This window comes from Bos indicus x Bos taurus, chromosome X (assembly GCF_003369695.1).
Source record: "Bos indicus x Bos taurus breed Angus x Brahman F1 hybrid chromosome X, Bos_hybrid_MaternalHap_v2.0, whole genome shotgun sequence".
Classification (NCBI taxonomy): Eukaryota; Metazoa; Chordata; class Mammalia; order Artiodactyla; family Bovidae; genus Bos; species Bos indicus x Bos taurus.
Window position 1 is genome coordinate 30,676,111 of NC_040105.1, and position 14,903 is coordinate 30,691,013.

Genomic DNA, 14,903 nt, shown 5'->3' on the forward strand with positions numbered 1-14,903 from the left:
AGCAGGTTTCTCCCAAGCTTCATTACTGAATGCCTCCCGATATTTAGCAACCACAGCGTCTTTGCAGGAGGGAAGGACCAGCTTGTCTAAAAATCAAATCCTTCCTAAGAGACAGCTGGCAGAAATAAAAGGTCAAACACTTGATCTGGTATTACACATAAGTAGCCACAAACCAACCTTCTGCTAAAAGCAATATATGTAGAACGGGTATGACCTCAATTGGTTTCTCCATGTGTGCATCAATGGGAGACTGTGAATAGCATTTACTTTCTTCATGAGTGAACAGAGACTAGAGACGATGCTAACAAATTTAATAACCAATATTTGGGCCATTCCACTCATGACACCCCAAGGAAGATATAACAGAGCTGGAGAAGATCCAGGGAAAAACAACTAAGATGATCAAGGGAAATGCTTATCTTTCATTCAAGGGCAGACTGAAAACCTAAAAAGGATTAGACTCTCAGACTGGGAAGATGAAAATGAAAAGGAGGTAGTGAGAGGATGTGAGATTAAAGTCGACTCTGAGTAAATAGAATTGTATTCAGTGAATTTCATAGCACTTAATTGGGGCCGCCCCTTGAGGTTAAGGGATGTAGATTAAAGAGAAACTGAAGTACATCTTTATTTATTTATAGAGAAATCAGTAAGTTTATAGAACGTATTTCTAAGACAGGACTGAAGGGGAGGAGGGGAAAAGTTTAAGAAACCACTGGATATACTCAATGCCAATAGATTGCACAGTGCATTGTAAGAAATGGTCATGACACATCCTGATATTTTTGAAATGAAAATTACTAGGTTAATCGACAACACAGCTATTGTTGTTTGCATATGGGTCAGACTTCTGGGCTAGTTGTCCTGTGGGTCTGACCCAGTGTGCAATTTCTTATGCTCTTATTATGTCATCTATGCAAAAACATGTTGCATGCAAGTTTGGGATTCCTAAATTCTTCGGACAGTCCAGAACACAGAAAAATAATTTTCTAACTCATTAAGAAAGCAAGAGAGAGTCCCAGCTCTTGGCTCTGTGTGGTTTACCCATATGGGAGTGTGCAACATAAAAAGGTGAAAGAAATTCTAACAGAATGCAGCAGCTGGTTAAAGGCTATTGTATTGAAATTTTCATGAGTTTGACAGTAGGCCAAAAAACTACAAAATGGCAGAGAGTGGAAAAGGCAGTTGTAACAGGTTGAACATTGTTGGTGATTATTTTTTCAGTGGCAGTGAAAGCTGTAATCAAATAACCTGAAAGAGAGGCTGGCAGGAGAAGGAGAGCCCCAAGGGGAAGGGAAAATGAAGACTGTAACAATGATGTATGCTGTGGGCTAATAAACTAGACAAACTTGTAGTTTGAAGTTTCAAAATCAAGGTTCTTAGCATCATATGAAAAGCCAGTGTTAGGATGCAGGTGTAAACATTAGTTGATTGGCTATCTAGAGCAGAAGATATTGTTACAACCTCAAGGATGAGTGGCCGACTCAGCAACTAACTGGAACTGTGCTACTGGTATAGAAACTTCTTGTTATGTGGATGATCAGTTTATTTCAGCATTGAAAAGGAACTATTATGTAGCATTAAAAAAATATCCAGAGGAAACACTTGTTTCTGCAGCTGGACATATGTGGTTAAAAACTCTTGCATGGAAGTCAGGACAAATAAGATGAGGACAAATGGGAGCTGGTTGAAATGATGTCATTACAAACACTATCATTATTGTTATTTGTAGATCAATAAGGCATCTCAAACTATGAATGGCATCCGCCAGGGCATGAGGTACACTGGATCTTGTACAAAGTCATTTGGTATAAGCATAATATTTTAGAGAGTAGTAATGTGCAATAATAAATCGCAAAGGACATCAATAATCTGTTTATGGACAATGTTCTGAACATGTGTTCTCCCTATATTATGGCTTAACATTTTAAGAGTATATTTGAGAAACTGCACAATCTCTAATTTCAAGGAGATTATAATTGTATGGAGAATTGATCTCTATAAAGTTTCAGGGATATCTTTGAGAAATTAGGTAATTCTTCATTCCGAGGGACTGATCACTTCAGAGGCTTTTAAGGTCTCCATACTCACCTCTCTGCTCATTGTCCTGCCTATTGTTCTATATTTCTTACCATTAAACTAGGAAGAATAATAGTGCTAAATTAAACACCAAGACCAAAGCTCCTATGGTACCTGGAGAAACTGGAGTGGACTGAGAGGGCATATGTGAAGCTAATTCATAGTGGAAAAATAGAATTTCTGTGTTATTTTTTAAACTGAGAATTTATATTCTGTTAATAATGAAGATAAAAAATGTTTTTAAAAAAATAAAGATTAAACTTCTTGAGAAAGAAGGCTGAGATCTTAAAGATTTTGAATTTGGACAAGACCATGGAACCAGTTACACACTTTGATTCCTAGAGTTACAAAGGAGCTTAGATGTATGTCATCTAGTCCAACTCTTCATTTGAGAAATGAGAAACCAAGCTTTGTGCAGGTGAAGTGACTTGCCCTAGGCCATACAATCAACTAATCACAGAGTCGGGACCAGAAGTCAAGTTTTTTTATTCCCAGATCTGTGTCCCTCCCCAAATTGCCACCATAATCTTCAAGTTGGGGAAGGAGCTCTGGACAAACAGGAAGAAAAATAGAGTGGCTGTTCTCTGATCCTATCGAGGAGCAGTAAGAGTCTAAGGTACAGGGAGGAATTATAGCTTTTCTGGATTCATTTTCTTTTCATTTTTTTTGGACTGAATTCATTTCCACTGTTTCACAGCACTGTGCTGGGATCTTTCAAAGGAGATGTAACATCAGGGAGAAGATACATATTTAAGGAAAGGACAGTGGGATGAGGGGGGTACTCTAGGAATCCCACAAGACACTTAATGAACCCCAAACAGGTAACAATTTGGAGAATGATGGCTTAAAGATGTCTCAGACTCTCAGGTGATCCTAACATCTGGGCCACAAAAGGAGTTTTTATTTTAGCTCATAAAGGAATTGGATAAAGTGAGAGTTTTAGAAATGGATTGAAAAAGGAGCAGGTCTTAGTCAGAAATGGAAATCTGTGATGATGAAGACACTGATGTAGGAGAAGACTGGGAGGAATTTGAATAAAATGGCTCCACAAAATATATAGTGCATGTAAAGCAATACAGTTCATGTCTACAAATCAGTACATTATTTAAGAGAATGGGTGATTTTAAATAGGTATTAAACCATGTACTTTAGAGTGACTAAATAATTATACACAACAAAAATAAAATAAAATTGGAAATTGGAAAATTAAAAAGTAGGATTAAAACACACTGAAGTAGAACTTTTAAAGTGAGAGAAACCCTATCTGGAAAAATTTAGTAAGACCACCTTTCCTAAAGGATATAGCTCTCCTTGAAAAGCCAAAAACATCCCCTCAATCCCATTCTTCTGAGTTAACAAAATTGAGGCATGAAATCCAATTTCTTGAGAACTGTAGTAATGAAGATCTAGGACTGCCCTTATTGCTTGCAAACTGAATTATGAAGGATTGATGGGCAGTGGAAGAATAAAAACAGACTCGATAAAAGATGGCAGGCTGAAAAGATGGAAAAACATTTCATATTTTTAGTCAGACTGATAGTGGAAGCAAGTTCAAAGACTTAAGTTGGTATTGCAGACTATTTCGTGAATCTGATTTATTTAAATTGTTGTTGAGGTAGCCGACCGAAACTTAAATTTAAGCTGGACTCAATTACACAATTGATGAGTAACTGTTAAGGTACCATAATAACTCAATACTCTCTCTCCTCTCTCTTTCATGGCAACCCAATGTATCATAATTTGTATTTTATACAGCATCTTGCAGAAGGTGCTTCTAAGAACCTGTATGCCTTTGACTGACATAAATGGCCCCTGAAAACAGTATCATTTTTGTTGTTGTTATGTGAAAAATGCCAAGTGCTATGTGTTGAGAATGAACACCTCAGCTCCACAAATCCAGAACTATTACTGCCTGCCTTTGGGTACATCAAGTATTTATTCACCTAAAACAGTCTGTGGACAGATAGCTACAGACACCTTCCATCTTTGTCTAAAGAAGAAATGTGGGAAAAATCCCTGGATAAATAAAATGGTTCTTGTAAGTATTCACTGCCACTCTCCATAATATTATAGGCAGTTTCTATTCTGTTGCACGAAATCCACACCACCTCCAATCACAAACCATAACATGTATGTTGCATTAACTGGACTTTTCCGAAAGGTACCTCCCTGTGGCATCAGCAAGTTTTCAGTGGTCACTGTAGCATGAATTAATTATCCAAGCTTCTTTGGGAAGAAAGAACTAGGTATTGTAGGCCAGGCTAACATCGAGTTTTAAAAATAAATTCATCTGTGAATATACATATTAGCCAAAATACATGCCTCTTTGAGAACTTGATGTTTTCAACTTACTTGATATAGTAGGGCACTTTGTTTGGTGAGATGGCTCTCTCCCAGGGACCCTGGACAGAAGCTAAAAAAAAGGGGGGAAAGAAAGGCAAAGAGGTCAAGTTCAAGGCAAACAAGAAAGACAGCATTAATCTCCAGAATTACAATTTTACACTGATATTGGTCTGTTTGTTCAGTTGCCCATGAAGACAGGACGGATTAACGTGCTGTTCTGAAGTTTCTGTCCTGATATAAGTGAAATTGAACTCATTCAGGCACAAAGATAAATGCAAAGGAAAAAAACACAAAAAACGTTCCACTGTTATACCTATAGAGCAGATAAGAAACTGAATGTGTACAGGTTTTCTCTTATGTGTCTCCATTGGGTGCTGTTCTTATAACACTTCCTGTTGCTGTTTTGCAGTATCTTTTACTATTCGATTGACTGGGTTTTATTAGTTTAGCAGCTGAAACATCCCTCTATGATATATTTATATTCTAAGTTATTGACACTAAAGTACTCCACTCATCACTCTGATATGCTAGTTTTCCTCTTTATTTGGTTTGAACAGAATTCAATTTCATTTACTGATGACATGTTTTAATTGGTGCCTCAAAAATGTCAGGTGACCAGCATGACCTGATTAGAAAAGATAACCCCAAGTGAGAGAATGGCACCCGATACTAGAGTGTAATAAAACTTTGGTGATGAGTGATGGATCCTACAGGTGAAATTAAATTTCACATACTGGGAATTCGTTTCATAACAACTTGATTGTATATCACTCAAATAAATCACTTTTAAACAGTGTTTTAAATGCTTAACTTGTAGTGCTATGTTTTTTTTTTTTTTTTTTTCTTTTCCAAAGTTGAACAACCTTTTATGTGCGGTTTAATATGATGGGGTTTTTTGGCTTCTTTAAGAGAAAATGATCATGTTAGGAGACATTATACCATTTCCTTAATAATAAAATCTTCCTCCTGAACAGAGTTTTAAGAAACTCCAGTTTTGAGACATAGAATTGCATCAAGCATATAAATATAAGAAGCATTCTTATTAACAACCAGTAATTTTGCATGTATGTCCATTTTTCCCCTGAATTTTCATCCTGCTTATAAGTTGAAGCACAGCTGATGTTGACCATTACTTCCTCCTATGAAAATCTCCCTTCTAAATTGGTCTCACTGTAAATTCAGTCCACAGTGTATTGAGATGTAAGAAAACGTCAAAGCTAATATATCCCTGACTACACTGCATAATATGAAAGAACAGCTTCTAATAAAACTTTGCCCACTGCCAGACAATTTAAGGGTAATGAAACTATAGACTCTTTGTTTTATATAGAGTAATAGAGGGCTCAAACCACCCAACCTTCAACCAGGCATGCTGCTTTGTACCTTGGCGATATGTCAGTTAACAGATATAAGACATGAACCTGTATTTAGCTGCTAATTATGCCTTTTCATTTTGGTGGAAAGATTTTTAATATGGAGGAAAAAGACATTTATCTGTTGTTTGGAAGTAGTCCCTGCCTTCAAACTCTCCCTTTCTTTTTCTATTTTTCTCTCTTTTACCTTTGTCATTGTCTGCCCAACTCTCCTCTTGTCCATTATTCTTCTCTAGGACACAGTTTTCTTGACCAGATTAGTACAGAGAGTAATAAGACCTGATCTGAGGACTTAGGCTGAACTCCCTGAGCAGACTGGGCAGTCTGCTTTTATGGGAACTTAAAAACCCAAGCCTTCTCTAGCTTGAAACATGGTGGAGAGCCAGAAATCATGGCTCCTGGTTTCTCGGGGTGCCTACTTCTTAAAACCATAGCATAAAATCAGAAGGTAGAAGAGAACTCCAGGGAGTACTTGGTTGAGTTTGCGTTGGCTGTATTGTCAAGGCTATGGATGGCTAAGCAGAGAAGGAATGGTTCTTCTTTTCATAAAGATTGCTATGGGCTGAGCTGCACCATTTCTCTGATCATCCTTCTCCAGTTCCCTATTATTCTTTTGTTGTTCAGTCGCTCAGTCATGTCCAACTCTTTGCGACCCCATGGACTGCAGCATGCCAGGCTTCCCTGTCCTTCACCATCTCCTGGACCTTGGTCAAACTCATGTCTATCGAGTCGGTGATGCCATCCAACCATCTCATCCAGAAAGTCTGATCTGGAGGCTGCCGAGAATGTCCTCTGATAGCAGAGGAGTCTGTTCTACTGGCTGCTGGGTGGGGTGCTGGCTGGGTAGGGGTGCTCGGCCTGAATGGAACAACCTTCAAGCAGAAAATCTAGCAGGAAACAGAGGAAAAGTGGAATGCCTGCTGAGCGAATGGCCAGACCCACACCAGGCATCTATAGTGGACTTTGTACAGTTAAACATTAAAAGGAAAAGAAAATTCCCCAGAAAATGCCAGAGTAGTAGTTAAGAATATACTTGAACTAAAAAGCTGAATGGATATAATAAAAAAAAAAATCTACAAAAAGGTAAGTTCCAGATCAATATGAAATTTTAAGCTCTTGTAATTGGAGTTTTTATTAATTTTTATAGACAGTACAGAAATTGTATATGAAAATGGTGAATTTTTTACCTTCTAAAATAAAAGCTCGTTGCCTTTCTGTGTAGCTATTAAACAGATCCGATGGTGAGATTCAGCGAAGCTTTTGTGCTGAAAGATGTTTTTTCCTCTTTGACTCACAATTCATAAATGCACCTAAGCAACTGCTTTGCAGTCATCGTTTGAAAGTCAGAAACTTTATACCAAAAAATGTCCTTGATGCAATAAAAAAGAAAAATAATAGCCTTCCTCCATCTTGCCCCTGCCCTCTATCCCTACCACATACACACACGCGGCAACTACTTGCTTTAGAAGTAACACACAATCAGACAATGGTTCTATGCAATTGGAATCAGTACTCCTCCTCAGGAGATTGCTAAAATGTTGTTGAGCAAAAGCTCGGGGCTGCTGGATTCTGGTCTTGCATATATTCCAAAGTTGGTCACATATACGGTAACTCTCGCAAGTGTGTTTCAGAATTATCATTTCACTTCTCACAGGAATGCCAATGCCAACAACAGCTGTTTCTTATCTCAAGGTACCAGTGGAAGCTTGTCATCCCTCACAAAGCTAGCCTACACGACAGGCAGACACATCTCTTATGCCTAACGTGTCCACTTTTACTAGCCCATCACACGCAGATTTACTGGCGAATAGTTTTTATGACACTCTGCTGTCCTTTGGTATTTTCTTATACAGATGTTTCTATAACTGCTACATGTAATTCCAATGCAGCTTTGTGATTCAGATTCTCAAGGGTAAACACCATCCATTATCGTATGGCAGCAGCACCGTGTGGTATTGTCTACTGAATTTAAATAGCAAACTACACATGAGTTTATTTATTCTAAAACCAACCTCTGCATTTCCCCTTGGTTACAGAAGCAGTATGATATCAACAGCAAGAAAGGGTAATGGTTCTACCTTCAAATGTCTTTCCTCCCTTGAGGTGACAGGATTCAATATTGTGCCTGAGGTGTTTTTGAAAATCACCAACACAGACCCCACTGTTTCAGGGAAGTTCTCATTTCTACCATTTTCTAATGCATGATGAACAGAATGGGCCAAGGGGAAGCACCCTGGTGTTAAGCCATATTTTAATCAACACAGGGGCCTAACCAGAAAATTAGAAAGAAAGCTAGTATTGTTTAACCTGTGCCAAAAGTGCATTCTCTGGAATTCAGACCCTCCTACATTCAGTAATCTTTCTACCTTTCTTATATTTGGTGGTTTTGGAGTTTAATGACATAACTTGGGTCAAAAGAAAGTGGGGATGGTTTATAAAAATAAATAAAACCCACCAATTCACTGGGGACAAAAGAGAAACCTCACCTGTGGGGGTTATGAAAAAGGCAGTGGGGAAGATAGGCCAGCTCAGAAGCATGCGGATTCCAGGGATGGGTTCTATGGACTCAGTCTATCAAGATCGACTCTAGAGCAACATTTCTCAACCTTTCCCCACTCTCTGTCCCCAGTTCCAGGTATCTTTTCTTTCTAAGAAGATCAACACAGAAAACACCTTTATTTCTCTTTACTGAACTTCCATGTACTGAAGTCTATTTTTTCAGTCTATTTTTTGCTCCTAATCACCCTATTCCACAGGTATACTATATCTGTATCAGTTTCTGCATTGTATGTATCTGTGCTTCACATATAAAGAGAATGAGTTTTACATATCCCCAAAACCAATTTTTGCCCTCTTGGGGGCAATATCACTTTGTTGAAAATTCTTGATGTAGAGGAAGTGATGGGAGGGGTTGGGGGAGAAAGGAAAACCCCTCTCTGTGCCTGAAATGTGACTTCAAATAACTCATTTGATATAGTCAGAGTGACTTGTGAGGTGGGTATTATTATTTTTATTTTGCAGATGATCAAACATGTCTGAGGTCATAAATCAGTAAGTATTAGATGGTAATTTTGGTTTATTACTCAAAGTCAGATGATTCAGGAAATGGAGAAAACACAGCTATTGCATGTCTACTCTGTACCAAGCATTGTATGTTTCTTAATGTAATCCTTCCAAATGCCCACCATGGTCACGCTATTCCATTGTTACACATAAAGCAACCCATGCTCAGAAACAGTCAGTAAACTAACTCAGCTAGTAAAGGGTCACACAGCTAGTAACAAGTGTATCCTGGATTGCCACCAAGTCTCTTTGGTAATAGTATTTGTAACTGTTGGGTGCAGCAATGTTCCCAAGGTCGTGAGAATGTTAGCTGAGGGTATTCAGGTGAGGCTCCCGGGAAAGTTCTTTCAAAGACCGACTGAACTAAAAGGCAGCTTTGCCCTTTTCCCACCTGCCTTCTTCCTGCCTTGGATGTGATGATGTTCAGAGCTATAGTAACCAGGAGAACAGACGCCACCTTGGTTGCAGCTCCCCAGAAACAGACAGGCACATGGGTCTGAGTGCGAGGAGTTAAGAGTCCTGATGGAGGGAAGCACTGGGAGAAGAGCCAGAAGTGAGTCAGGAAAGGGAAGAAAGCTGATCAAGGATGCTTTACTGCTTTGGGCAGCTGGGGCTCAGTTCAGCTGGGGCTTCAGTGTAGGACACACTTAAGAGTTATCCCCTGCACACCTGAAGGGCAAGGGAATGGTGAATTTAATAAATAAATATTTATTTATTGCTTGAGGGCTATTCCTGGAGCGTGGTGAAGTCTTTAACTCTCCGGCACTTCCGGTATGCCCCTTGTGCTGATGAGCAGGTGCTGATGGCCAGAGATGCCCTTAAAGGCAGAGTCACAGGTATGTGTAGTTTGAAGTCTAGTTTTGGTGAGCCTGGCTATGGTGAATGCCAGAGGGGATATGGGCAGGACCCTCACAACTTAGGCTACAAGAGTTATGCACTAAGAATGGCTGAGAAAAAGGGAGGCTCAAGAGGATGAGGATATATGTATACATATAGCTGACTCACTGTGTTGTACAGCAGAAACTAACACATTAGAAAGCAATTATATTCCAATAAAAAACAAATAAAGTTTTAAAAGTATATGAGAAATCTGTTTTTTCAACTTTATTTTCTGAAAGTTTTTTATTCTTTGACTTTTTAATTAAAATTTTTAAACTTTTTATTTTATATTGGAGTATCGCCAATTAACAATGTTGTGATAGTTTCAAGCAGACAGCAAAGGGATTCAGCCATACATACACATGTAACCATTCTCCCCCAAACTCCCCTCCCATTCAGGCCAGATAATATGGAGCAGAATTCCCTGTATCATATAGCAGCTTCTTCTTGGTTATCCGTTTTAAATATAGCAGTACGTACATGCCCATTCCAAACTTCCTAACTATCCCCTCCTCCCATACTTACTCCTGGCAACTGTAAGATTGTTCTCTAAGTCTGTGAATCTATTTCTGTTTTGTAAACACGTTCATTTGTATCATAGAGAAATCTAGTTCTTGACCAATATGTAGCTATCATTTCAGTTTATCTCTGAATTTCTATGTGAGAAACTTAGAGACTCCTACTTTGTGTAAGTCACTGTTATTTGAGTTTTCTCTTACATGCAGCCAAACCTGCTTCTAACTAGCCACTTTCACCTACCCAAACCATCTGTGGTTGCTCACATCATTTTAAACGACTGAACAGTATTCCATTAGTAGAAGTACTAAACTGTATTTTAGAAGTTCCCTCTTCGGGACAATTTAGGTTGTTTCTAGTTTTTCACTGGTATGAGTAAGGCTGCAATGAACATCTCTGTAGATAAATCTTTGCACACTTCTTTGTTAATTTTCTTAAGTAAAATTCCTAGAAGTATATTTACTTGATTCAAGGATATGAACATTTTAAAGGCACTTTATATAAATTATGTTCTTGCCAACAGGAGTCTTTCTTTACTGGTCAAGGTGGAAAGAGAAAATCTACAGTCCACAACAGGTCAATGGCACTCCATTGGTACAATTCTCAAGGCATGTTAGATATATTGTGTAATTCAATGGACTATTTGAGAACATGCCTTTCCCACCTCCTCTTTCCATGATAGATAATAAACTTTTTGAGATCAGAAAGACATTCAGCACACTGGCATTCTACCTCAAATCCCAGCTCAGAGTCTAGAGGGTATCTGGATCACTAAGGGTGTCCAGAACACAGATTCAGAAGGGCTGGATTTGAGTCCTGACATCATCATCACTGCATGATCTTAAGCAAGTTTTGTTCTCTCCCTGAGCCTTATTTTTCTTACATGCAAAATGGGAATAATGATATCTCCCTTAGTGAAATGTTATCAGGATAAAATGAGAAAATCAATATGAAATTGTTTTGCAAAATGTTAATCACCATACAAATCATGTTGCTATCACATAGTTATGGGATGTTGTCTGAATAGTAGTAGTCCTGGGATCAATCTCTTTGTCTCAACTGGGCAGCGTTTGTCTTTCACCTTCAGATCCAGTTTTAACTACTATGAATGTACCTCATATAGTATAAAGTAGGCCAGAGAGAAAAGTCTTTGAACATTATCTAACTGCCTAGGCTTGTGTAACTTTTTTCTTCATCTTTGTCTGCCTAGACCAATGCCATCTTCCCAACAGAATCTTCATTCTTAGGTAGACTATTTGTCTACCTTTCATCAGTGTGAGTGTTAAAGAGATTAGTTCATATATGATACAATGGGAAATAGCAGGTCATAGACTGTTTTACAATCAGAGGATTTGGATGATGAAAAGATAAGATTGTTCTTGAGGACAAGAGGTTATCTAGATTAGAGGTAGGAGAGTGGAGTTTGAGAGGTAGTTCGTAAGTGACTTTGGTGTGCAGTGAAAGCAAAAAATCATAGATGACTTTATACTTCTAAGATGTATTTAGTAGGCAATTAGGAGTTTCACTGACAGGAAAATAAACTGGAAGGTGAATTTCAGATAAATTATGTGTTTAGATGAAAATACTTGGAAGATGGGTCTTTTCACTGAAACTCAAGTGAAAGATCAAGACTGTAAGTACTATATAGTAGCCAAAGCTATAAAAATGGCTGAACTATTTTTTTTAATTTATTTATATTTATTTGGCTATACTAAGTCTTAGTTGTAGCATGTGGGATCTAGTTCCCTGACCAGGGATGGAATCCAGGGCCCCTGCAATGGGAGTTCAGAGTCTTAACCACTGGACCACCGGAAAAGACTCATGGCTGGACTCTTTTAAGGAGAGAAGGCTGTTAAAGGAATTGTATCCTGTGGAATTCACCAAAATGGTAGTGGCAATAGAAAAGCTGCCAAAAAAGATAATGTAGAAACTAGAATGAAGTAGGATGAAACACAGGAAGGAGAGCCAGATGGTGAAGTATAAGCTACAGTGGGTCCCAATGGACTAAGGGTATACAAGAGAAATATGTATGGCTCACAAGATCACTGTTGATCTCGACAGAGCAATTTTACAGGAGTGCTGAAGACTGAACCAGATCAGACAAGTTGATGGAGCAGGTAGTCAGAGGGGAAGTAGCAGTATTAGGTCCTAACTACGTGTTTGAGAAATGGTATATGACAGGAGAATAATGTGAATGCAGCGGGGGATCATCTGAAGGTTAGTCACACCTCTCTTCTGTCCTATAAACCAGCCTGTTTGATTCATTTATTTATGGAATTTGTTTCTGGTCTCCTTTATAATAATTCTCCAGGCCAGAATACTGGAGTGGGTAGCCATTCCCTTCTCCAGGGGTTGTTCCCAACCCAGGGATTGGACCCAGGTCGGATTGCAGGTAGATTCTTTACCAGCTGAGTCACAAGGGAAGCCCTTATAATAATTAATTACATGAAAAACTTATTTCTACTTTTTTCACTTCCTAAGGTCATAATCAAGATTATAACACAGGGTTTCAGTTTTCATGTAGTTATTAATAGCAAATGTATGTGTATGTATAGATGTGTATGTGTAGATCATTTTCCTCCACCACAGTTGCTTTCTGTATGATTTCTATTTTCTTTTGATGTGATCCATAGGGCTCCTGTAGCCAGAGTAAGTTTTCTGTCATTTAAATGAAAGGTCAAGTTAAATGTAACACTTTCCAAGACATTAAATTAAAATAAGAATAGTATTTTATATATCTATACCATATATCAAAAGTAAAGATTCAATGAAAACTTTCAGATCACTTACTACACTTTCAAAGATAGGCAGGTTTTCCATAAAGATTTCAACAGCTGAGACAGATGGGCTACATTCCAGAGGGGAAGGTCATGAGAGTGATGAATGAGACCTCTAATGTCTGGCATGGCTGTGGAAATCTTTATGGCTAACTAAAATTCCTCACAAATAACAACCTGTAAATATTATATGAGCTGTCAGGCAGATAACACTGAGCTCTGAGACCATCACACATGGTGAACAGAATGCCAGACTGTGGGATTTGTCAGTAGATTGCCAAGTCATTTAGAAGCTCAGGTTTACATTTGATCTGGGAAGACGAGAGTTCATACTAAAGTCTCTGGCAAGGTGACTGAGTTGTGGAGATAAACACTAGATCTAATATCCAGTGCTGCTGGCTGTACAACCCCACAAAGACCAGTATTTGGTAACATGACTCGAGAGAAAAGCTCCTTCAAACTGACTTATACCAAGCTCCAGGAATCTCATTGTGATGATTAAGACAGTAAGAAAGAAATCAAGCCTCATACGGCTGATATAGGAGGACAGGTGCCTATGTAAGTTGAGCCATGACTGAGTCATGGAGTTTCTGATAATTTCAAACAGAACTGGCGGACTCTATTACCACAGCTATGGTTTTTCCAGTATGGATGTGAGAGTTGGACCATGAAGGCTGAGCATTAAAGAATCGATGCTTTCGAACTGTGGTGCTGGAGAAGACCCTTAAGAGTCCCTTGGACTGCAAGGAGGTCAAATTGGTCAGTACTAAAGGAAATCAACCCTGAATATTCACTGGGAGGATTGAGGCTGAAGCTGAAGCTCCAATACTTTGGCCACCTGATGCAAAGAGCCAACTCACTGGAAAAGACCCTGATGCTGGGAAAGATGGAAGGCAAAAGAAGAAGGGGTAACAGAGGATAAGATAGTTAGATAGCATCACTGACTCAATGAACATGAATTGGAGCAAACTCCGGGAGATACTGGAGGATGGAGGAGCCTGGCAGGCTGCAGTTCATGGGGTTGCAAGGAAACAGACATGACTTAGCGACTGAAAAGTAGCAACATTAACACAGTACTTTCCTCTGGGTAAAGGCAGCTGAGGTCTTTAGGCCATCTGGGTTAGCCAGGTTACTAAGAAGTCAGTGCAGTAATGCCAGGTGCCTTCAGTATCTCTCCAGATGTGCTTTTAAAAGACAGCAGGCAGTCAACACCATTTGCTGAATACTCTCTGTGTGAATGGTATTGTAGTAGGCACCAGAGAAATTTCAAGGAAAGTAAAATTTGAAACCTGAGCCAGTGGGGAGCAACTCAGGTATTAAAAACCAAATGATTATAAATAAGGTGTATATCCATTTAGAAAGCAAGATAAGAGTGAGAAACAGCTAAGAATATGATAGCAATAAAAGTGATAAGAGGGAGGGAGAAATTCAATTGTGGCCTCAGTTCTTTATTCCACTATAAAAGAATTAAATATCTATACTGGAGTCATAGCCACAGGACCAGGAGAGTGTGTTTCCCAGCCCCTTGACCTTGATCATACGAGTCACTTTGGCCAATGGAGCTTCAGCAGACATGGTATGAACAGAAGATTGTCTTCTTATGCTCTGATGAGTTACCATGAGCACATGACAAGATGGCCTCTGGTCCTTCAGCCTAGACCTCAAACCTCAACACATTTAGGGACAATCAGAACTGATCTAGCAGCCAACCTATAGGGCAAGAGGGCGAGACAACAAGGGTGAGAGGGTGAGGGTGAGAAGGACATTAAAGAGATTAAAGAATAGAAAAATATTCATAAGCCAAATCACTCCCATTTTTTACTAGCCACTTCCTCTACTATCATCCAAAACGTTAATGGGGATTATTCCCTTTAGC

General features: G+C 38.9%; 1 protein-coding gene across 11 annotated transcripts in view; it reads right to left on the minus strand.

Annotated features, from left to right (window-relative positions):
- Positions 1–14,903, minus strand: part of DMD (dystrophin) — a 2,656,945-nt gene that overhangs the window by 225,065 nt on the left and 2,416,977 nt on the right. For all 11 annotated transcript variants that reach the window (XM_027533579.1, XM_027533577.1, XM_027533571.1 and 8 more), the window contains one exon: positions 4,429–4,489. In XM_027533579.1, the coding sequence (XP_027389380.1) occupies positions 4,429–4,489 (61 nt within the window). The remainder of the gene's footprint in view (positions 1–4,428; positions 4,490–14,903) is intronic.